At 46.0% G+C, this 25,421-nt stretch overlaps 1 protein-coding gene across 2 annotated transcripts in view; it reads left to right on the forward strand.

The window, feature by feature from the left end:
• Positions 1-25,023, forward strand: part of znhit6 (zinc finger HIT-type containing 6) — a 40,532-nt gene extending 15,509 nt beyond the window's left edge. Inside the window, exons 6-11 of one of the 2 annotated variants that reach the window (XM_059983706.1) lie at positions 3,898-3,966; positions 9,242-9,322; positions 10,111-10,191; positions 13,167-13,229; positions 21,083-21,207; positions 24,786-25,023. In XM_059983706.1, coding sequence (XP_059839689.1) covers positions 3,898-3,966; positions 9,242-9,322; positions 10,111-10,191; positions 13,167-13,229; positions 21,083-21,207; positions 24,786-24,862 — 496 coding nt within the window. In that variant the 3' untranslated portion in view covers positions 24,863-25,023. The remainder of the gene's footprint in view (positions 1-3,897; positions 3,967-9,241; positions 9,323-10,110; positions 10,192-13,166; positions 13,230-21,082; positions 21,208-24,785) is intronic. The other variant, XM_059983707.1, reaches the window with a different exon arrangement.
• The last annotated feature ends 398 nt before the right edge of the window (positions 25,024-25,421 follow it).

Below are 25,421 nucleotides of genomic sequence, written 5' to 3' on the forward strand. Positions count from 1 at the left end.
GCGCCATGGCAGCCTGTCAGGCAGTGAAGGGGGTCCCTAGTGGACGTCTCTCCATGCAGGCATGTTTCCCCTGTGTACTGGGGACCTGGGGTGGAGGGTGTTGCACAGGGCAGTACCGTGGAATAGATTCCTGTGCAGGTTCACTGATGCCCCATCCACCTGTCCTTCCTGTGGATGGGAGGAGTCAGGTACCATGTCTGTATGGGGCTGCTGCTCTCGTTCTGGCCGCACTTCAGCCCCACGCTCCCGGTTTATGGGGGGCTGGGGGGGGTGTCACTCATTGGATGTTCTGGTAGGCTTGCTTCTGGGCCTGTCAAAGCTGGCCATTCATGGGTCCAGGCTGTGGGCCAGTGAGGGCTCTTCCCAAGCTAACTGCCTGCCCCTTTTCTGGGGCTACGTCTGTGTCAGGGCCTCCTCGGAGAGGGAACACGTGACCATTCCAGGTTCCGTGGATGTTTCCAGGAACAGAATCAAGTGTATTATAGGTGGTAATAGTTGCATTTTAATTTTAATTTAGTAACTTTATTGTAATCCCTAACCTTTGTATGTCTTTTGTATTTGAATGAAGTTGTGTACGTTTGTAAGATGAAGGGGCAGTACAGAAGAAAGTCATCCCATCAGAGAGGCAGTGTGGTTTGACCCATCAGTGACTGGTTAAACTCTGATGAGGAGTCTCAGGAACTACCAGCTTTTGAGGTTGAATGATAAATGTGATGTCCTTTTCGTGCATTGCTTCATCAACAATGTCTGGGTGGAAAATTGTTTTCCTTTATTCTGATTGGTTGGGTAGAAGGTGACCAAGGTCAGTAGAATCTGTACATTAGTGCCTTTCCAGTAATGAGGATCACATCTGGGCAATTAATCATCCTCTTTCTATTGGGCCTGTTATTACAGTTTTCTATAAATAGCTTCCTTCCTGGAAAAGGCCTTCATTGCCAGAGGAATGGGAGTACATCTGGGCTCCTGTGTAAAGCGTTGAGCTCACTCCCTGCCCCACACGTGCTGCAGTGATGGGGGTAGCAGCTGTGGGCTCCATGTTCTGAGGACAGCCACAGGGATAGGGGTTGGGCCTGGTGAATCATCCATCCCGTGTTCCCTGGCCTCATTCCTCCTCCGCCCCATCACCTCCAAACACTCTAACACTGTCCAAAATCTCAGTTCCTCTACCAGCCCCACCCCCAGCCAAAAACACCCCTCCCCATCTCCATAACCCCCACCTACCCCTACATGTTTTTGTAACCCCTTCCAGCTGTAACCCTCCTCTGGCCCCTACACCCTTCCCCCTCTCTGTAATTCCCTGCAGCCCCTACGCCCCTCCCTGTCTCTGTGACCCTCCTCTGGCCCCCTACACCCTTCCCTGTCTCTGTAATTCCCTCTGGCCCCTACACCCTTCCCCCTCTCTAATTCCCTGCAGCCCCTATGCCCTTCCCTGTCTCTGTAACCCCCTCCAGACCCTACACCCCTCCCTGTCTCTGTGACCCCTTCTGAACCTTTGCTCTCCATGAAGAGTGGCAGTACTGTAGATCTCATTTGTCCAATCTGCTGGAGATGTCTTTGCGTGCTAGGACAGGTATGGGGTAAGAGGCAGATACCATTACAACTGAAAGACGTCTGTGTCTGAACTTGGATCGATCAAGTGCAAAGGGATACAGACCTAATTCAGGGAAATGGGATAATGGAGCCACATACGGTTAGTATGGATGAATTTGGTTGTATGGTCTTGGACAGTTCTATAATCTGAAGTATTTTGATCAATTTTCAAGCACTGTTTGGAATTTTAAAAATAAATTTTACGAAGTTCTTGGAAATATAAATCAGTAAATTGCATAAATACAAAAAAAATGTTGGAGGAACTCAGCAGGTCAGGCAGCATCTCTAGAAATGAATAAACCGTTGCATTTTGGGTGAGACCCTGCAATGTGAAATATCTATTCCCCTCCATAGATGCTGCCTGACCTGCTGAATTCCTCCAGCATTTTATTTAGAGATGCCATAAGATATAGGAGCAGTATTAGGCCATTTGGCCCATCGAGACTGCTCTGCTGTCCTTTCCATACCCACACACAGTTAGCTCTTACGGCCCAACGATCCTGCTCTGCCAAATTACAGCAGAGACCAATTGACTTACTAACCGGAATATCTTTGGGATGTCGAAGGAAACCTACACAGACACAGGAAACATGTACAAACTCCTGACAGGCAGGGACAGGAATTGAACCCCATTCGAAGCTGGAACCAGATTTGTACAAACTCCCTACATAGGGTGCGGAATTGAACTCCAAACTTCAACACGCCTGAGCTGTAATAGTGTTGCACTGACCAACTTTGTTTGGGAACATACTGTGCATTTCAAAACAGTATTATTTTATGTCTTACAAAATGATTATAAATTCTGATTTGTAATTGATTTGAATAAGACTGAAAGAATCTCATATTTTAAGGTTTGTTAACAAGTTCTGGTAAGAGGCAATCATTTAGATTTAAACAATTTCTATTCCAGTATGGTCTGTTGAAAGAATCTTTGAGTCATATAAATACAACATAACTGTGGTTTGCCCCAGTTGTAATATTAAAAGAACTAGCTGTGCATTAACAAAACTGCTGGGGAAGCTCAGCAGGCCAGGCAGCAGCTATGGAGGAGAATAACCAATCGGTGTTTGGGGTCGAGACCCTTCAGCAGGACTGGAGAGTTAGAAGGTGGGGGGAGGGGAGAGAGAAACGCAGGGTAAGAGGTGAAACTGGGAGGGGAAGGGGTGAAACTGGGAGGGTAAGAGGTGAAACTGGGAGGGGTAAGAGGTGAAACTGGGAGGGTAAGAGGTGAAACTGGGAGGGTAAGAGGTGAAACTGGGAGGGGAAGGGGTGAAACTGGGAGGGTAAGAGGTGAAACTGGGAGGGGAAGGGGTGAAGTAAAGAGCTGGGAAGCTGATTGGTGAAAGAGATACAGGGCTGGAGAGAAAGGGGATCTAAGAGAGGACAGAAAGCCGTGGAAGAAAGAAGAGGGGGGAGGAGCACCAGAGGGAGGCGATGAACAGGCAAGGAGGTAAGGTGAGAGAGGGAGTGATTGGGGTGGGGGGCATTATGGAAGTTTGAGAAGTTGATGTTTATGCCATCAGGTTGGAGGCTACCCAGATGCGACATAAGATGTTGCTCATTGACACAGAAACTGGAGGGCAAGTGACTGGGTATATTGAAAGCGGTAGTTGATAGGTTCTTGATTAATCAGGTGTCAAAGGTTACAGGGAGAACTCGGGAATGGGATTGAGGGGGTAATAAATCTGCCATCACGGAATGGTGGAGCAGACTCGGGCCGAATGGCCTAATTCTCTCCTATATTTTGTGGTTATGAAGATTTCAATATCTCCTTTAAACTCCCCCCACTCTTTGCCTTAAGGCTGTGCTTTCCAGTGTCGAGTTTATTGCTGTGTGCACAGGTACAGCGAGGATGAAAACCCGACTTGCACAAGTGTCACAGACACATAGGTACAACAAATGTAACTTGTAGATTTGTGTTTATTGACACGGAGTAGGTGCATCGCCCAGCAATGCGCCAGTTCACCTAACAACCAATGTGTCTTTGGACTGGGAGGAAACCAGAGCACCCGGAGGAAACCCACATGGTCATGGGGAGAACGTACAAATTCCTTAAGGCAGCGGTGGGAATTGAACCCAGGTCACTGGTACTGTAAAACGTTGTGCTGACCACTACTGTGCGCCCAGGACCATGCAGAGAAATTATACAGGATAGTGTAGAGCAAGGTGGGGACAAGGACATTATTGCAAAGAAGACATTTTTTAAAAAATTGACACTTCCCACATGTTGAGTTCCTCCAGAATTTTGTGTGTGTTGCTCAGGTAAACACTACTGGTGGATTGACTTGCGTTTACTGCTTTTTGCAGAGACCAGATGTTCTATTGGCACGTGAAGCTGGTCTTCCCTCAGAGCTGTGCTACCTACACGGAGAAGAGGTAAGTGGAGGCCGCCTTGGGGTGATGGGTTGGGAAGCTGCACAGATGCTGCCTGGACCCACCCAGATTTCCAGCATCTAGAGCTTCTTGTTTTATTAATTTCATCTACAGTTCTTCAAGGAATCTGCACTCCATGGTGTCATAGAACACTACAACACAGAAACAGGTGCTCCGGCCCATCTAGTCTATGCCAAAATGTTCTGCCTAGTCCCAGCTTCACCATAGGCCTCCATAACCTTCCCGTAACTTCCCTTGGGTGTTGAAATCAAACGCATGCCCACCACTTCCATTGTAAATCGTTGCACCTTCTCACCATTCCCCTCGGCCAATCTGGACATCAGAAGTTCGGAGAGGAGGGGTCTTCAATCAGGTCCTCTGCCCGATGATAAAAGGCAGCAGTGGGTCACGGTAGCGTAATGGATCTTTGACTAGTGGCCAGTCAGCATTTGGGATTGATTCCTGCCTATGTCAAGTCCTAGTGAGGCTAGAGTTAGGAAGATTATACCGTTTAACATGTGGTTAACGAGTTGGTGGGAGGGAGGGCATACTTTTTGGATCGTTGGGCTCTCTTCCTGGGAAGGTGGGACCTGTACAAAAAGGATGGTTTGCTCCTGAACTGGAGGGGGACTAATATCCTTGAGGGAAGGTTTGTTAATACTGCATGGTGAGGTTTAAACTGAGTTGCAGGAGGATGGGAACCGGAGTGCCAGAACATTTAGTGGAGAGGTTATAGAGGCAGATGTTGGTAAGTCTTTAGACAAAGTTAGGAATCAAAAGGTTGAGCATGGTGTGACGAATGTCCTGAGCTACTGATGTTTCAATATAGGAAGTATTGTAGAAAAGGCAATGATATTGCTGAAGATGAGGTAACTGGTTTACAAGCACAAGCAATGTGCATTGAGGAGACGCTGTTGATGGGGCAAAATTGCAGTCAACTAGATAAGTTGCAATGTAAAAGGCAGACAAAAACAAACAGGAGAATACAGCAAACACGAGGAAATCTGCAGATGCTGGAAATTCAAACAACACACACAAAATGCTGGTGGAACACAGCAGGCCAGTCAGCATCTATAAGGAGAAGCACTGACGACGTTTCGGGCCTAGACCCTTCGTACAGGATTGAAGGTGTCGAATTTTAATGCATGCAGTGTATGGAATAAGGTAGATGAATTTGCACAGTTGCATATTGGCAGGTTTGATGTTGTAGGCATCACTGAATCATAGCTGAAAGAAGATTATAGTTAGGAGCTTAATGTCCAAGGATCGAGAGGAAATTAGGGGGGCAGTGTTGCTCTATGCACAACACGCTGGAGGAACTCAGCAGGTCAGGCAGCATCCGTGGAAACGAGCAGTCAACATTTTGGGCTGAGACCCTTAGTTAGTGTTGCTCTTTTGGTAAACAAATTAAATCAATTCATTAGCAAGAGATGACATAGGGTCAGGAAGTGTTAAATCATTGTGGATAGAGCTAAGGAACTGCAAGGGTAAAAAGACCCCGATTGGAGTTATATACAAACCCCCAAATGTAATAAGGATGTGGCCTACAAATTACAATGGGAGATAGAAAATGCAGCCAAATGCCAATGTTACAATAATCATGGGGGATTTCAGTATGAAGGTAGATTGGGAAAATCAGGTTGGTACTGGATTCCAGGAGGGGAATTTCTAGAGTCCCTAAGAGATGACTTTTTAGAGCAGCTGGTGGTTGAGCTGACTACAGGATCTGCTACTCTGGATTGGATATTGTGCAGTGAACCAGAACTGAAGGTGAAAGAACCCTTTGGGGAAAGTGATCATAATATGATCAAATTCACTCTGAAATTTGAGAAGGAGAAGCTGAAGTCAGATGTATCAGTATTACAGTGGAGTGAAGGGAATTAGAGCCATGAGAGAGGAGTTGGCCAAAACTGATCGGAAAAGAACACTGGCAGGGATGACGGCAGAGCAGCGATGGCTGGAATTTCTGGAAGTAATTCAGAAGGCACCGGATACGTACATTACAAAGAAGAAGAAGTATTCTAAAGGAAAGATGACACAACCATGGCTAACAAGAGAACACAAAGACAACATAAAAGCCAAAGGGAGGGCATATAATAGAGCAAATATTAGTGGGAAGTTACAGGATTGGGAAGCTTTTAAAAGCCAACAGAAGGCAACAAAAAAGACATTAAGAGGGTAAAGATGGAATACAAAAGTAAGCTAGCCAATAATATTAAGGAGGATACCAAAAATTTCTTCAGGTACATAGTGTAAAAGAGAGGCGAGAGTGGATATCAGACCACTGGAAAACGATGCTGGAGAGGTAGTGATGGGGGGACAATGAAATGGTGAAGTGAATAAATATTTTGCAGTAGTCTCTGCTGTGGAAGATACTTGCAGTGTGGTGGAAGTTCCAGGTGTCGGTGGCATGAAGTGAGAGAAGGTTTGTGGGAATCTGGAAGGTCTGAAGGTACACCCCAGGGTTCTGAAAGGGGTAGCTGAAGAGATTGTGGAGGCATTAGAAATGATCTTTCAAGGATCACTAGATTTTGGAATGGTTCTGGAAGACTGGAGAATTGCAAATGTCACTCCACTCTTCAAGAAGTGAGAGAGGCAGAAGAAAGGAAACTATAAGCCAGTTAGTCTGACCTCAGTGGTTGGGAAGATGTTGGAGTTGATTATTAATGGTGAGGTCTCGGGGTAGTTGGAGGCATGTGATAAAATATGCCATAGTCAGCATGGTTTCCTCAAGGGAAAATCTCGTCTGACAAATCTCTTGGAATTCTTTGAAGAAGTAACAAGCAGTATAAACAAAGGGGAATCAGTCATGTACTTGGATTTTTGGAAGGCTTTGTGACAAGGTGCCATACATGAGGCTGCTTAATAAGCTAGGAGCCCTTGGTGTTACAGGAAAGATTCTAGTGTAGATAAAGCAGTGGCTGATTGGCAGGAGGCAACGAGTGAGGATAAAGGGAGCCTTTTCTGGCTGGCTGCCGGTGACTTGTGGTGTTCCACAGGGTTTGTTTTGGGACTGATTATTTTTACATTCTATGTCAATGATTTGGATGATAGAATTAATGGCTCTGTTACTAAGTTTGCAGATGATATGAAGATAGGTTGAGGAGCAGGTAGTTTTGAGAAAGTTGAGAAGCTACAGGACTTAGACAGATTAGAGAATGGGCAAAGAAATGGCTGATGGAATATAGTGTTGGGAAGTGTTTGGTCATGTGCTTTAGTAGAAGAAATTAAAGGGTTGACTATTTTCTGAATGGATGGAAAATACAAAAGACTGAGGTGCAAAGGGACTTGGGAATCCCTGTGAAGGATTCCCTAAAAGTTAATTTGCAGGTTGACTTCACGGTGAGGAAAGCAAATGCAGTGTTAGCATTCATTCCAAAAGGACTGGAATAGAAAAGCAAGGACGTAATGCTGAGACTTTATACAGCACTGGGAGGCCTCACTTGGAGTATTAGGTTTTGGCCCCTTACCTTAGAAAGGATGTGCTAAAACTGGAGAGGGTCCAAAGAAGGTTCATGAAAATTATTCCAGGAATGAACGGATTGTCATATGAAAAGCATTTGATGGCTCTGGGCCTGTATTCACTAAAATTCAAAAGCACCTTATTGAAACCTATCGAATGGTGAAAGGCCTTGATAGAGTGGATGTGGAGAGGATGTTTCCCGTGGTGGGAGAGTCTAAGACCAGAGGACACAGCCTCAGAATAGAGGAGTGTCCTTTCAGATCAGAGGTGCGGAGGAATTTTTAGGCAGAGGCTGGTGAATCTGGAATTCTTCGTCACTGACAGCTGTGGAGGCCAAGACTTTGTGTATACTTAAGGCAGGGGCTGATAGATTCTTGATTAGTCAGAGTATGAAGGATACAAGGAGAAGGTAGGAGATTGGGGGTGAGAGGAAAAATGGATCAGCCATGATGAAATGGCAGAGTGGATTCAATGGGCCAAATTGCAATTCTGCTCCTATATCTTATGGTCTCATGTTCCCCTTAAACATTTCACCTTTCACCCTTAACCCATGTTCTAGTTTGCTGTCTCTTGGTGGAAAAAGCCTGTATACATTTACCCTATCTATACCCCTCATAATTTTGTATACCTCTATCAAATCTCCCCTCGCCCTCCTACACTCCAGGGAATAAAGTCATAACCTATTCAAACGTTCCCTAAAACTCAGGTCCTCAAGCCCTGGCAGCATCGTTGTAAGTCTTCTCTACATTCGTTTACAACTTTCCTATGACCAGGACTGCACAGAACATGCCAATTTGTCCTCACCAACGTCTCATGCAATTTCAACATAGCATCCCATCTCCTGTACTAAGTATATTGTTTTATGGCCAATATGCTAAAAGTTCTCTTTATCTACCTGTGACCCTTCTTCAAAGGAAATGAATATACATTTGACATTTCAGGCCGAAGCCCTTCACAGGTCTGTAAAGGAAAGAGGAAGAAGCCAGAATGAGAAGTTAGGGGAGGGGAGGAACTACATTACAGTACAGACCCTTCTAACCTACCTTAAGATCAATCTAACCCTATCCTCCCACTTAGTCCTCCATTTTTTTCTATCATCCGTGTGCTTATCTAAGATTTTTGAAATATCCCTAATGTATCTGCCTCTGCTGCTGTGCTCCACACACCCACCACTCTCTGTGTAAAAGCAAAACTACTTTTGACATTCCCCCTTAACTATCCTTGAATATGGAGGAGATGTTTCTTATCATGGGGTAGTCAAAGATGAGAAGGCACAAACTCAGAATAGAGGGATGTCCATTCAGAACAAGATGAGGAGGAATTTCTTTAGCCGGGGGTGGTGAACCTGTGGAATTTGTGCCACAGATTGTGAAGGCCAAGTCATTGGGAATATTTAAAGCAGAGGTTGAGAGGTTCTTGATTAGTCAGGGCATCAAAGGAGGGCAAGGCAGAGGAATGGCGTTGAGATGATCAATCAGCTAAGATGGCACAGCAGATATTGTGGTCCAAATAACCTAATTTTATCTTATGATACTCCAGTCATCTTAAAATTATGCATCCTGATATTATCCATTTCCGCCCGGGTAAAAGTTGAGCTGTGCACACGATCTATGCCTCTTATCATCTTGTACACCTCTATTTGGTCAACAATGGGATCTATGTGGAATTGCTGTCAATGGGGTGGCTAATGGTCGGTCCAGACCCGTGAGCCAAAGAGTGTGTCCATGCTCTGTGACTCCAAGTCAGTAGCTGCCGTGGGACAGAGGGAGTGAATGGCCTCTTCTTGTGTATTAACTATTGGTTTTTGCTTTCCAGGGTTGCTGATAGCAAGACATTGGAAGAGCTTCTGAGCAGGTTCATTGACCCATTGGAATCTGACCCGGTCATTCGACAGAAGTACGTGTGAAACCTTCCATTCCACATACCAGAATCCCTGAGTACAACACTAGATTTGTACAGGTTTACCAGTTGCTGTCAAATACTAGGCCTAAAAAAGGCCTAGCTAGTGGACATGGAGAAGATTAGTGGGTGAGTCTAGGACTGGGGGCACAGCCTGAAGATAACAAGATGTCCCTTAGCCGGAGGGTGGTGAATCTGAGAAACTCATTGTCACAGGCAGCTCTGGGTACTGAGTCATTCAAAACCAAAAGACATGAGAACAGAGTTGGGCCATTTGGCCCATCAAGACTTCTTCACCATTCCATCATGGCTGATTTACTATCCCTCTCAACCCCATTCTCCTGCCTTCTCCCCAGAACTTTTGATGCTCTCACTCATCAAGCACCTATCAACTCCGCTTTAAATGTACTCTGTGACTTGGCTTCCACAGCTGAATACCTCTATCAAATCTCCCTTCATTCTCCTATGCTTCAGGGAATTAAGTCCTAACCTATTCAACTTTTCCCGATAACGTGGGTCCTCAAGTCCCAGCACCATCCTTATCAATTTTCTTTGCACCTTTTCAACCTTATTGATATCCAATGTAGGTGATAAGAACTGTACATTATACTTATTACAAGTTAGGCCTCACCAACATCTTATACAACTTCAACTTAACATCCCTGTCCTGTTTCGGTACTGTAGTGCTTCCTGGTTTTGTGTGTGCTGTTCACCGCTGAGCCTGTGTGAAGCCTGTGGCTTAATGTCCCTCCCTCACCGCTCATTAACTCAGTGTCTCTCTGCAGGTTGAAAACTTACGTCCTGGCATCTCCTGACCAAGTTTGCATCTTTCTGAAGGTGGAGGGCCGGAAGTGCAGCTCTGTCAGGTAACACAGGAATCCACTCTCCCTCACTCTGGGGTTTTACTTCTGCTGAAATCTTCTGTCACTGTTCGTAGTTAGAGCAGCATGTGTGTTTTTATATTGTTTATTGTATTTCACCACAGTCAGGTACAAGCCAAGCTGCCAAGTGACCCACCTATCCGACCCTCACCTAATTACAGAACGATTTACAATGACCAACTAATTAATACATCTGTTGATGGTACAGTTGTCCCGGGCCCTGGTGAGACCACACCTGGAGTATTGTGTTCAGTTTTAGTCTCCAAATTTGAGGAAGGACATTCTTGCTATAGAGGGAGTGCAGCGTAGGTTCACAAGGTTAATTCCCGGAATGGCGGGACTGTCATATGTTGAAAGATTGGAGCACTGGGCTAGTATACACTGGAATTTAGAAGGATGAGAGGGGATCTGATTGAAACATGTAAGATTATTAAGGGATTGGACACGCTGGAGGCAGGAAACAGGTTCCCGATGTTGGGGGAGTCCAGAACCAGAGGCCACAGTTTAAGAATAAGGGGTAGGCCATTTAGAACAGATTTGAGGAAAAACTTCTTCACCCAGAGAGTTGTGGATCTATGGAATGCTCTGCCTCAGTAGGCAGTGGAGGCCAATTCTCTGGATGTTTTCAAGAAAGAGTTAGATAAAGATAGTGAAGTCAAGGGATATGGGGAGAAGGCAGGAATGGGGTACTGATTGTGGATGATCAGCCATGATCACAGTGAATGGCGGTGCCGGCTCAAAGGGCCGAATGGCCTACTTCTGCACCTATTGTCTATTATCTTTGGAATATGGGAGGAAACCTGCACAGTCATGCAGAGAATACACAAACTCTTCACAGCAGCAGAATGTGAAACCCGGCTCACTGGTGCTGTAGTAGCATTATGCTAACTGCCATGCCACCAAGCGGCCCTCTTTGTGAATTATATTAAATGGAGAGCTGTGTGGTATCTATGGAAACAGAGACATTGTTTGCATCTTGTGGTCAGGGCTTCCTTTGTCGTGGTCACTCACCGTCTTGGAGCTGATTCTGGCTGCAATTACAACCCTGCAAACAGGAGAGGGCACTAGCGAGCCACACAATCAGCCTCTGCTCTTCTATCCCAGAATCGGAATCAGAATCAGGTTTATTACTAATACGTCATAAAATTTGGGGGTTTTTTTTGGTGTGGCAATAGTACATTGCAGTATATTTTTTAAAATTTGTATATTTTGAAAAATGCACAAAAATACATAAATAGTGCAAAAAAACTAATTAGTAATGCTTTGTTCATGGACCATTCAGAAATCTGATGACAGAGAGGAACATTGAGTGCATGTCTGCAGGCTCCTGTACTTCTTCCCTGATGGTAGCATCGGGCTTTTGAACCAGAGGGGATAACTTCATTTACTTCACTCACCCCAACACTGAACTGTGTTGAACGTAGCATGCCCATAACTTACTGACCTTAACCTGTGCACCTTTGAAATGTGCGACAAGAGGTGTGGGTCAATGGGAACGGGCAGAGTAACAATTCAGCACAGACTAGATGGGCTGAAGGGCCTGTTTCTGTACTACTCTATAGGCACATGAATGTGCAGGAATTCAGGTCAATGAGACTAAGCAGAATAATAGTTCAGTACAGGCTAGATGGGCCAAAGGGCTGTTTTTGTGCTGAAGTGGTCTCTAACTATGAAATGAGGGGATGTAGACATTTTGTAGGCAGAGGGGATTTGTTTTAAAACTAGTTTAATTAGTTGGACACAGCTCTGTGGGCTGAAGGGCCTATTGTTCTAAATCTCCTGTAAACTCTCAGCTGAAAGTTCTGCACTCTTGTATTTGACATTTCTGCTCCATGTGTACTCACCATTACTCTGACTGTAACTGGCTGGGCCTTCATATTCCAGGGGGATGTTGTTCATCTGGACGTTCTTGTTCCATGAGAGAAGTGTCTCACTGTTTGTGACTGTGATCTCATGCTGTATATTAGTCATTGGCACTTGGGTCCAGGGTTCGTCTCAATCGCAGCTCACACTGATCCAAATGTCAGTAGCAGATGTGAAGCAAGGAATGGCCCCGCATTCTCCTGAGCGCAAGGCAGCTGACAGTCGTTTCCTGGGTGTAGCATTGTGTTGGTGATCTGTGAGCCAGGAATATCTGTCAGCTGTGAGCCAGAGTTCCAGAGCACACAAAGAGGTCCTTCAGCCCACTGCTCAGTGCTGAATATGATTCCTGTCTAGGCTGGTCTCATTTGCCCATATCCCCCTAAACCAGGGCTTCACAACTCCTTTTATGCTGTGGACCCACGCTGGCAACACACTCTAAACTTTTCCTCTTCTAAGGCACCGTTGTAGCATAGCATTCAACTCAACACTTTACAATGCTAGCTGTAAGATCGGGGTCAGTTCCTACCATTAACTGTAAGGACTTTGTATTTTCTTCCCGTGACCACATTAGGATTCCTCCGGGTGCTCCGGACTCATCCCAAATTTCAGAGGCATACGGGTTAGCAGGTAATAAACGCAAGAGATTCTGCAGATGCTGGAAATCCAGAGCAACACGCACAAAATGCTAGAGGAACTCAGCAGGTCAGGCAGCATCTGTGAGGGGGGATAGCGTTTCAGGCAGAGTCCCTCATCAGGACTGGAAGGAAAGGTGGAAGATGCCAGAATAAAAAGGAGGGCAAGCTGGGCGGTGATTGGTGAAGCCAGGTGGGTGGGGGAGGGGAACGAAGTAAGAAGCTGGGAGGTGATAGGTGAAAAAGATTGGAGAAGAAGGAATCTGATTGGAGAGGAGAGTAGACCATCAGAGAAAGGGAAGGAGGAGAGGACCCAAGAGGAGCTGATAGCCAGGTGAGGAGTTGGTATGTGAATTGGTCACGTGGGTGTAACTGGGTGGCGTGGCCCTGTGGGGCCAAGAGGGTCTGTTACTGTGCTGCATCTCCAAGTAAAAAGTTCGGCTGACTGGGCAGGCTTTTCTGCAGGCAGGGGAGTCGAAAACCGGAGGCAGATTTGAAGGGGACCTGGACAAGATGGTGGCTGTCAGAGTAAGTGGTTCAATCAATACATTTAATAGATACTTGCGGTTTCTGAAGGTTGTCGTACCTGGGGGAGATGGTGGGGATCAGCTCCCACTACCTATTAAATGCTTCCAATGGTGTGTGTCGCAAACAACCTCTGACAAACAAGTCCAGCTCCTGGTCTTCGTGTTGTGGCTAAGCCTGGTAGAACCATTTCTACTGGCAGGACAAGAGGGAAAAGGTGGGTTAGTGGTGCCTTAAAACCAGTCGTTTTGGGCGGATGGGGCTTGTCAGCTGTGGTTGGAAGCTCATCTAGGAGAAGGAAAGCTCTGAACTCAAACCTCCGCTGCCTTGCAGCTATTCCCACCCATGGGGAAGGCTTCAGGAGTAAGTTCAGAGGGAAAATTCCTGAGCTCGAGCCCCTATGTTGAGTTCAACTTTGACTGGCAACTTCTGTGATGCTGCTGGTGCCAAACTGTACCGGTCTCTGCCAAACCTTTGGATTTATCAGCTGTGTGGAGAGGGGAGCCTGTTACATGGGGAACAGCTTGTTCTCCATATCGTACTGCCCTGGCCTGTGTACACAATGTAGGTAGTTAGGGCACAACATCCACTGTCGATCCCGACCAATGGAAGGCCTTGGGAGACACTTGGATAGGAAGGCTTCAGCAGGAAATGGCCAAACGTGAGCAAGTGGGATGGGCACAGCAAGGCACCTCGGTCAGCATGGGCGAGTTGGGCTGAAGGGTCTGTTTTCGTGCTGTATAGATCTGTAATTTGTGGATGTTGAAACTGATAAATCGGTTTATTATCATCACATGTATCGCGATACAAAGAAAAGCTTGTCTTGTGTCCTGTTCATAATGATCGGATGAATTCAAGGTATATTGAGGCAGAACAAGGAAAATATATAACAATGCAGAATAAAGTGTAACAGTTACAGAGAAAGTTTAGAATGAAATGGACCAAACACGGGCAAACAGGTCTAGCATCTAATAAGCATCTATTAATTTTACTCAGAGATTCAGACAGTGCCAGGAGTTGAACCTGGGTCACTAGGTGCTGTGATAGTGTTACCCTAACCTCTATACTACTGCACTGCCCGTCTCAGTGTGGACAACATACACACAAAATAGTTAAATTAAAAAAGTAATGAGGTTGTATTCATGAGTTCAATGTTAGTTTAGAAATCTGATGACGGAGGGGAAGAACACAGACCATAGAATAGTACAGCACATTACAAGCCCTTCGGCCCACAATGTTGTGCCGACCCTCAAACCCTGCTGCCTCCCATATAACCCCCCCACCTTAAATTCTTCCATATACCTGTCTAGTAGTCTCTTGAACTTCACCAGTGTGTCTGCCTCCACCACTGACTCAGACAGTGCATTCCATGCACCAACTGAGAAATTCTAAGGGTAGAAAGACCCTAATGGGAGTTATCTACAGGCTCCCAAACAGCAGTCTGGATGAAGAGTTAAGTTGAATGAAGAGTTAAAATTGGCATGTCGCAAAGGTAATGATACAGTTGTTATGGGGGATTTCAACATGCAGGTAGACTGGGAGAATCAGAATGGTACTGGACCCCAAGAAAGGGAGTTTGTGGAGTGCCTCCGAGATGGATTCTTAGAGCAGCTTGTACTGGAGCCTACCAGGGAGAAGGCAATTCTAGACTTAGTGTTGTGCAATGAACCGGATTTGATCAGGGACCGCGAGGTAAAGGAACCATTAGGAGGTAGTGACCATAATATGATATGTTTTAACCTACAATTTGAGAAGAAGGGAAAATCGGATGTGTCAGTATTACAGTTGAACAAAGGGAACTATGGAGCTATGAGGGAGTAGCTGGCCAAAGTTCAATGGAACAATACCCTAGCAGGGAAGACAGTGGAACAACAATGGCAGGTATTTCTGGGAATAATGCAGAAGGTGTAGGATCGGTTCATTCCAAAGAGGAAGAAAGATCCTAAGGGGAGTAAGGGGCGGCTGTGGCTGATGAGGGAAGTAAAGGACAGTATAAAAATAAAAGAGAAGAAGTATAACATAGCAAAGATGAGCGGGAAACCGGAGGACTGGGAAGCTTTTAAAGAGCAACAGAAGATAACAAAAAAGGCAATACGCCAAGAAAAAATGAGGTATGAAGGTAAACTAGCCAAGAATATAAAGGAGGATAGTAAAAGCTTCTTTAGGTATGTGAATAGCAAAAAAATAGTTAAGACCAAAATTGGGCCATTGAAGACAGAAACGGGTGAATTTATTACGGGGAACAAGGAAATGGCAGACGAGTTGAATGGGTACCTTGGATCTGTCTTCACTAGGGAAGACACAAACAATCTCCCAGATGTAATAGTGGCCAAAGGAACTAGGGTAAAGGATGAACTGAAGGAAATTTATATTAGGCAAGAAACGGTGTTGGATAGACTGTTGAGTCTGAAGGCTGATAAGTCCCTGGGACCTGATGGTCTGCATCCCAGGGTACTTAAAGAGGTGGCTCTAGAAATTGTGGATGTGTTGGTAATCATTTTCCAATGTTCTATAGATTCAGGAACAGTTCCTGCTGATTGGAGGGTGGCTAATGTTGTCCAACTTTTCAAGAAAGGAGGGAGAGAGAAAACAGGGAATTATAGACCGGTTAGCCTGACGTCAGTGGTGGGAAAGATGCTGGAGTCAATTATAAAAGAGGAAATTACGACATATTTGGATAGCAGTAGAAGGATCAGTCCGAGTCAGCATGGATTTATGAAGGGAAAATCATGCTTGATTAATCTTCTGGAGTTTTTTGAGGATGTAACTATGAAAATGGACAAGGGACAGCCAGTGGATGTAGTGTACCTGGACTTCCAGAAAGCTTTTGATGAAGTTCCACATAGGAGATTAGTGGGCAAAATTAGGGCACATGATATTGGGGGCAGAGTACTGACATGGATTGAAAATTGGCTGGCTGACAGGAAACAAAGAGTAGTGATTAACGGGTCCCTTTCGGAATAGTAGGCTGTGACCAATGGGGTACCGCAAGGTTCGTTGCTGGGACCGTAGCTGTTTACAATATACATTAATGATTTAGATGAAGGGATTAAAAGTAACATTAGCAAATTTGCCGATGACACAAAGCTGGGTGGCAGTGTGAAATGTCAGGAGGATGTTATGAGAATGCAGGATGACTTGGACAGGTTGGGTGAGTGGGCAAATATATGGCAGATGCAGTTTAATGTGGATAAATGTGAGGTTATCCACTTTGGTGGCAAGAACAGGAAGGCAGATTACTATCTAAATGGAGTCAAGTTAGGAAAAGGGGAAGTACAATGAGATCTAAATGTTCTTGTACATTAGTCAATTGAAATTGACTGAAATTGACAGTCAATGAAACTGCATGCAGGTACAGCAGGCAGTGAAGAAAGCTAATGGCATGCTGGCCTTTATAACAAGAGGAATTGAGTATAGGAGTAAAGAGGTCCTTCTGCAGCTGTACAGGGCCCTGGTGAGACCCCACCTGGAGTATTGTGTGCAGTTTTGGTCTCCAAATTTGAGGAAGAACATTCTTGCTATTGAGGGAGTACAGCGTAGATTCACAAGGTTAATTCCCGGAATGGCGGGACTGTCATACATTGAAAGATTGGAGTGACTGGGCTTGTATACACTGGAATTTAGAAGGATGAGAGGGGATCTGATTGAAACATATAAGATTATTAAGAGATTGGACACGCTGGAGGCAGGAAGCATGTTCCCGCTGATGGGTGAGTCCAGAACTAGAGGCCACAGTTTAAGAATAAGGGGTAGGCCATTTAGAACAGAGATGCGGAAAAACTTTTTCACCCAGAGAGTGGTGGATATGTGGAATGCTCTGCCCACGAAGGCAGTGGAGGTCAAGTCTCTAGATGCATTCAAGAGAGAGTTAGATAGAGCTCTTATAGATAGTGGGGTCAAGGGATATGGGGAGAGGGCAGGAACGGGGTACTGATTGTGTATGATCAGCCATGATCACAGTGAATGGCGGTGCTGGCTAGAAGGGCCAAATGGCCTACTCCTGCACCTATTGTCTATTGTCAGCAACCACTCTCTGAGTGAAAAACCTTCCTCTAATATCCCCCTTGAGCTTCCCACCCCTTACCTTAAAGCCATGTCCTCTTGTACTGAGCACGGACAAGAGCCCTGGGGAAGAGGGACTGGCTGTCCACTCTGTCTATTCCACTTAATATCTTGTACACCTCTGTCATGTCTCCTGTCATCTTCCTTCTCTCCAAAGAGTAAAGCCCTAGCTCCTTTAATCTCTGATCATAATGCATACTCTCTAAACCAGGCAGCGTCCTGGTAAATCTCCTCTGTACCCTTTCCAATGCTTCCTCATCCTTCCTATACTGAGGTGACCAGAACTGGATACAGTACTCCAAGTGTGGCCTAACTAGAGGTTAACAGAGCTGTATCATTACATTGCGTCTCTTAAACTCTATCCCTCAACTTATGAATGCTAACACCCCATATGCTTTCTTAACTACCCTATCTACCTGTGAGGCAACTTTCAGGAATCTGTGGACATGTACCCCCAGATCCCTGAAATGTTAATGTGTCTTCAAGCTCCTGTACCACCTCCTTGATGGTAACAATGAGAAGAGGGCATGGCCAGGCAGCATCCATGGATCGTAGTAAACAACGACTGTTCATTCCCCTCCATAGATGCTGCCTGACCTGCTGAGTTCCTCCGGTATTTTGTGTGTGTTGCTTGGATTTCCTGCATCCACAGACTTCCTGGTGTTTTAGAAGAGGAGAAGTCCTGGGTGATGGGGGTCTCTCTATAACTCAATGGGACTCAACAGAGAGTAGCCACAGTGGGATGTGGTGGGTTGAGTTGTGTAGCCAGTGTTCACCCAGTGTCAGATAGCTGGATTGCATGTATAAACAACAACACACACAAAAGGCTGGTGGAATGCAGCAGGCCAGGCAGCATCTATAGGGAGAAGCGCTGTCGACGTTTCGGGCCGAGACCCTTCGTCAGGACTTGGATTGCGTGGTATTGGTGGTTTCACTTATATGAGATGAGGAACTGGTGTGGGCTTGTTCTTGCAGGAGCGTGCCTCCCACACACCTTCAATCTACAGGCCATGATAGTCGGGGACTTGGACGAGATTATTTTTTATATAGGTTGTGTTGTAACAGTGTTTTTCTGTGATCATTATATGTGATGAGTGTGACCGTATATGTTGTACTTTGGTTGTTTGGCTGTATACATGCATACAGTTGAATGACAATTAAACCAAGTTCAGGTTCAGTTTATTCTCGTTCACCCCTATGCATGTACAATACACCCCCAAACGAAGCAATGTTCCTCTGGAACAAGGACAGTATGTATAGCTCACACGGCTGGGCAAGGGTCTGGCAGATGGAGTACAATGTGAGGTCATCCACTTTGGAAGGAAAAAAGGAGGATCAGGTTATTTAAATGGTAAAGAACTGCAGCACGCTGCTGTGCAGAGGGACTTGGGACTGTTTGTGCATGAATCACAAAAGGTCTGTTTTCAGGTACAGCAGGCGATCAAGAAGGCAAATGGAATGTTGGTCTTCATTGCTAGAGGGATTGAATTTAAGAGCAGGGAGGTTATGATGCAACTGTACAGGGTGCTGGTGAGGCTGCACCTGGAGTACTGTGTGCAGTTCTGGTCTCCTTACTTGAGGAGGGATATACCGGCTTCGGAGGCGATTCAGAGGAAGTTCACCAGATTGATTCTAGAGATGAGGGGGTTACACTATGAGGAGAAATTGAGTAGCCTAGGGCTATACTCGCTGAAATTCAGAAGGATCAGAGGAGATCTTCAGAATTGGGTTTATTATCACCGGCATGTATCATGAAATTTATTAACTTAGTAGCAGCAGTTCATAACATAGAAGAAAGAAAGAAAAGAATAAGATAGTAATGATAATAATAAATAAGAGTAAATCTATTATAGTATAGGTGTATTGAATAGATTAAAAATTGTGCAAGATACAGAAATAATATATTTAAAAAGTGAGGTAGTGTTCAAGAGTTCAAAATCCATTTAGGAATCAGATGGCAGAGGGGAAGAAGCTGTTCCTGAATCGCTGAGTGTGTGCCTTCAGGCTTCTGTACCTCCTCCCTGATGGTAACAGTGAGAAAAGGGCATGCCCTGGGTGCTGGACGTCCTTAATAATAGACGCTGCCTTTCTGAGACACTGCTCCTTGAAGATGACCTGGATACTTTGTAGGCTAGTACCCAAGATGGAGCTGACTAGATTTATAACCCTCTTCAGCTTCTTTTGGTCCTGTGCAGTAGCCCCCACCCCCACCCCCCCATACTAGACAGTGCTGCAGCCTGTCAGAATGCTCTCCACTGTACATCTATAGAAGTTTTTGAGTGTATTTGTTGACATACCAAATCTCTTCAAACTCCTAATGAAGTATAGTCGCTGTCTTGCCTTCTTTATAACTGCATCATTAGCGCGTGTTAAGTGGTTAAGGCGTTTATCTAGTTATCTGAAGGTCACTAGTTTGCGCCTTGGCTGAGGCTATGTGGGTGTCCTTGAGCAAGGCACTTAACCACACATTGCTCTGCAACAACACCGGTGCCAAGCTGCATGGGTCCTAATGCCCTTCCCTTGGACAATATTGGTGGCGTGGAGAGGGGAGACTTGCAGCTTGGGCAACTGTCAGTCTTCAATTAAAAAAAAACCTTGCCCGGGCTTGCGCCCTGGAAACTTTCCAAGGTGCAAATCCGTGGTCTATCGAGACTAATGGAGGCCTACCTACCTACCTATAACTGCATCAATATGTTGGGACCAGTTTAGATCCTCAGAGATCTTGACACCTAGGAACTTGAAACTGCTCATTCTCTCCACTTCTGATCCCTCTATGAGGATTGGTATGTGTTCCTTTGTCTTATCCTTCCTGAAGTCCACAATCAGCTCTTTTGTCTTACTGACATTGAGTGCCAGGTTGTTGCTGCAACACCACTCCACTAGTTGGCATATCTCACTCCTGTACGTCCACTTGTCACCATCTGAGATTCTACCAACAATGGTTGTATCATTAGTGAATTTATAGATGGTATTTGAGCTATGCCTAGCCACACAGTCATGAGTATAGAGAGAGTAGAGCAGTGGGCTAAGCACTAAGCACCCTGAGGTGTGCCAGTGTTGACCATGTTGATCTTATAGAAACATATAAATTCTGAAAGGGGTAGTTAAGATAAAGGCAGGAATGTTGTTTCCACTGATAGGTGAGACTAGAACTAGGGGACACAGCCTCAAGATTCAAAGGAGTAGATTTAGGACAGGGATGAGGAGGAACTGCTTTTCCAAGAGAGTGGTGAACCTGTGGAATTCTCTGCCCAATGAAGCAGTGGAGGCTACCTCAGTAAATATATTTAAGACAAAGTTACATAGATTTTTTGCATTGTAGGGGAATTAAGGGTTTTAGGAAAAAGGCAGGTGGGGATGAGTGCATGGCCAGATCAGCCATGATCTTATTGAATGGCGGAGCAGGCTTGACGGGCTAGATGGCCGACTCCTACTCATATTTCTTGTGTTCTTATACCCCCAAACGAAACAAAACAACGTTCCACTAGACCAAGGTACACAGCACAGTACATATAACTCACTCACAGCACAAAGTAATATTACCACTAATAACTAACAAATAAAACTAACATTTACAACACAAGTTTAAAGCACTTTGAAAGTGATGAGACCTGGGTGGTGATGGAGTTCAGTCGTCTTATGGCCTGGGGGAAGAAGCTGTTTCCTACCCTAACGATATATGAATTGCTGCACTGCCTCCTGCCTGATGGTGGGGGGTTGTCAAAGAGATTGCTGGATGGATGGGAAGGATGATTGATGAACTTGATTGAAAGTGTATGTTACTTCTTTTGAAGGTATCACAGGCTGGAGTCAAGTCAAACACTTGCAGAGAACTTGAGACAGAAGACAGTCATTGAATACCCCACATTATATGTGGTGTTGAAGGCGAATTCTTCCAACTACCGGTTACTCAATGACGGTAAGTAATGTCAGACTTATTAATATCGACCAGAGGCTTTATTAAAACCAGAACTGTGTGTGTGGATCAGTGTTTTAAATATGTGAATCTTTGAGAGCTGTGCAAAGACCATAATGGGTTTGTAGATCATATGACATAAAGGCAGAATTAGGCCATTCAGCATATCAAGTCTGCACCACCATTCCATCATGGCTGATGTATTATCCCTCTCAACCCCATTCTCCTGCCTTCTCCCCAGAATTTTTGATGTTTTGACTTATCATGAATCTATCAGCCTCTAAATAATGATCTGGCCTGCACAGCCATCTGTGAAAATGAATTCCACAGATTCACCACTCCCTGGCCAAAGAAATTCCTCCTCATCTCCTTTCTAAATGGGCTTCCCTCTGTTCTGAGGCTGTGTCCTCTAGTCCTAGACTCCCCCACCACAGGAAACATACTCTCCACATCCACTCTAGGCCTTTCAATAATCGATAGGTTTTAATGAGATTCTCCCTCATTCTCCAGAATCAGAATTAGGCTTATTATCACCGACGTGTGTCGTAAAGTCTGTTGACAGAGCAGCAGCAGTTCAATGCAATACATGATAATATAGAAAGAAAAATAATTAAGTAAATCAATTACAGCAAGTATATATGTATGTTGATCAGATTAAAAAATAGTGCAAAGCAGAAATAATATTTAAAAAGTAGTGAGGTCGTGTTCATGGGTTTATTGTCCATTCAGAAATTGGATGGCAGAGGGGAAGAAGCAGTCCCTGTATCACTGAGTGTGTGTCTTCAGGCTCCTGTACTTCCTCCGTGAGAAGAGGGTATGTCCTGGGTGATGAGGGGTCCTTAATAATGGATGCCACCTTTCTGAGGTGCCGCTCTTTGAAGATGTGTTGGATACCACACAGGCTAGTACCCAAGATGGAGCAGTGCTCCCTGTGTTGGCACAGATTGCTGGACATTTTTATTGAGCACATTAGTTTCATTCACTATATCAGACAGGATTTCCCGGTGGCCACCCATTTCAATTCCTCTTCCCATTCCCACGCCGACATGTCTCCACAGGCTCTTCTGCTGCCATCACAAGGCCACGCACAAACTATTCTGCTTGATGGCGCCAACATCTACTTCTCTAACTTTCCAGTAAGCACTCCCTTTTTTTCTCTTATCCCACCTCCCCTCTCACATTCTCTCTTTCTCCTCCCCCACCCTCTCAATCTGTCCGTTGTTCTCCTTACTCCGGTTCCACTCCCCACTTCCCCTATTCCATGGTCAATGTCCTATCAGATTCCATCTTCAGCCCTTGACTTCCACCTGTCACCTCCCAGCTTCTGGCACCATTCCCACTCTTCCTCCTCCCCCCCCAGCTGGATCCACTGACCACCCACCAGCTCTTGCTCCCCCCTCACCTTTCCATACCATCTTGGCTCAAAATGTCAACAGTTTATTCATTTCCATAGCTGCTGCCTGGCCTGCTGAGTTCCTCCAGCATTTTGTGTGAGCTGGTTTGTAAATCATCAGCTGGTGGACTGGAAATTTGCAAGAGTTCAAAGTAAATTTATAATCAACTTCTCACCTTATACATACCATGTATGTACATAGCTAGGGTGCCTAACACTTTTGCACAGTACTGTAGTAATTTTATGTATTGCATTTTATTGCTGTTGCAAAAAAAACAAATTTCATGACCTACGTGAGTGATGATAAACCTGACTCTGATATCGTGGACTGAGTGGGAAGGGGGCAGCGAGAGGGGAGTCATGGTTGGGAGAAGCGGAACAGAGGGAAGCACCAGAGAGGTATTCTGTAATGATCAATAAACCAATTGTTTGGAATCAAATGACCTTGCCTGGTGTCTCAGGGACAGATGCGACTGAACCCATGCCACACCTCTCCCCCACTGCCCCTGCCACTCCTTCTCTGCCACCTGTACCACACCCCTCCTTGGGCACTCCACCCTGCCATTCCCAACAAACTCAATCTCCACTCCAGAAAGAAATGAAAAATAATAAATAAATGTCAAAAAACTGAGATGAAGAGTCGTTGAACAGTTCAGTGTTGGGGTGGGTGAAATTATCCCCTCTGGTTCGAGAGCTCGGTGGTAGAGGGGAGAAACTGGTCCTGAACGTGGTGCTCTGGGTGCTGAGGAGAGAGCATGACCTGCAAGATGGGGCCATTGGTGACCAACCCAATCCTATCAAACTCCTATTGCTGTGATAGCTGTCCAGGGCTCCGCCCGAGCTGATTGCCTGCACCTTCACAGGGTTACATCCAGAGAACGGGCGCACAGTGGGGAGGGACGGGGGTCTCCAGGACAGGTGGGCTCCCCGGAGGTATGGGTGTGTTGTAGATAGCGCTGACTGTATTTTAATTTGAAATTGCAAATAGTTTATGAAGCCCTGATTTAGTGTATCATATTTTGTTGGTAAATAAAGGTTTGTTTAAAAAAAAAGGGGGATTACTGAGGAAAGGGTGGTACTGTGGGAGGGTCAGACTGTGGGAGGGGTGGTACCGAGAGAGGGTCAGACTGTGGGAGGGGTGGTACTGAGGGAGGGTCACACTGTGGGAGGGGTGGTACTGAGGGAGAGTCACACTGGGAGGGGTGGTACTGAGGGAGAGTCACACTGTGGGAGGGGAGGTACTGAGGGAGGGTCACACTGTGGGAGGGTGGTACTGAGGGAGGGTCACTGTGGGAGGGGTGATACTGAGGAAGGGTCATGCTGTGGGAGGGGAGGTACTGAGGGAGGGTCACACTGTGGGAGGGGTGGTAGTGAGGGAGGGTCACACTGTGGGAGGGGCGGTAGTGAGGGAGGGTCACGCTGTGGGAGGGGTGGTACTGAGGGAGGGTCAGACTGTGGGAGGGGTGGTACTGAGAGAGGGTCACACTGTGGGAGGGGTGGTACAAGGAGAGTCACACTGTGGGAGGGGTGGTACTGAGGGAGGGTCACACTGTGGGAGGTGGTACTGAGGGAAGGTCACACAGTGGGAGGGGCGGTAGTGAGGGAGGGTCACGCTGTGGGAGGGGCGGTAGTGAGTGTGGGTCACACAGTGGGAGGGGCGGTAGTGAGTGTGGGTCACACTGTGGGAGGGGTGGTACTGAGGGATGGTCACTGTGGGAGGGGTGGTACTGAGGGAGGGTCACTGTGGGAGGGGTGGTACTGAGGAAGGGTCACGCTGTGGGAGGGGTGGTACTGATGGAGGGTCACACTGTGGGAGGGGTGGTACTGAGGGAAGGTCACACAGTGGGAGGGGCGGTAGTGTGGGAGAGTCACACTGTGGGAGGGGCAGTAGTGAGGAAGGGTCATACTGTGGGAGGGGTTGTAGTGAGGGAGAGTCACACTGTGGGAGGGGGAGGTACTGAGGGAGGGTCACACAGTGGGAGGGGTGGTAGTGAGGGAGGGTCACATGGTGGGAGGGGTGGTAGTGAGGGAGGGTCACACTGGGAGGGGTGGTAGTGAGGGAGGGTCATGCTGTGGGAGGGGCAGTAGTGAGGGAGGGTCTCACTGTGGGAGGGGTGGTACTGTGGGAGAGGTAGTTCTGAGGGGTGTCAGATTTCAGTTTGACAGTAACTGCTTCTTTCCTTGTCAGGTAACTCAGATGAAGGTTCTCAGAACAGCACGGACTCCTCGTCAGAGGATGAAATGGAAGACGGGGAGGTCAGATAGGTTCCAGAGTAAATCTGTTTTGGACCCAACGCTCTGGCCTTTCTCAATGCAGAGTTGGGTGGGACCAGCTTCAATTCGTTGTGTACTGGGACTTTGTTCACGACACATTTGGAAGCATTATGTTTTGTATACGATCAGAATAAATTTGCTAAAGAATCTCATCAGCCCATTGAATCACTGTCCAACTTGTAGGATTGTTACTGATAGGATTGCTTCACTGTGGCTTTGAGCTGATAAAACAGGTAGGATGGATCTGTGGACAAAATAATATTCATAATATTGAAAACTGAAAAACTTGGCAAATGTTTTAAATCTGACACAGAAAAATAAATTACTGGTACGTCTGTAGAGAGAGAGAGAAAAACAAAGGCGGCAGGATAGCAGGTGGCTAGCACGTACATTACCGCTCTAGCGATCGAGGTTCAATTCCCGTTGCTGTCAGTAAGGAATTTGTACTTTCTGTGACTGCTGGGTTTTCTCCAGTTTCTCTCATTTTCTCCTGCATTCCAAAGACGTACAGGTTCGGGGTAGTGACGTGCAGACGTGCCATGTTGGCACA

This window comes from Hypanus sabinus, chromosome 11, assembly GCF_030144855.1.
Source record: "Hypanus sabinus isolate sHypSab1 chromosome 11, sHypSab1.hap1, whole genome shotgun sequence".
NCBI lineage: Eukaryota > Metazoa > Chordata > Chondrichthyes > Myliobatiformes > Dasyatidae > Hypanus > Hypanus sabinus.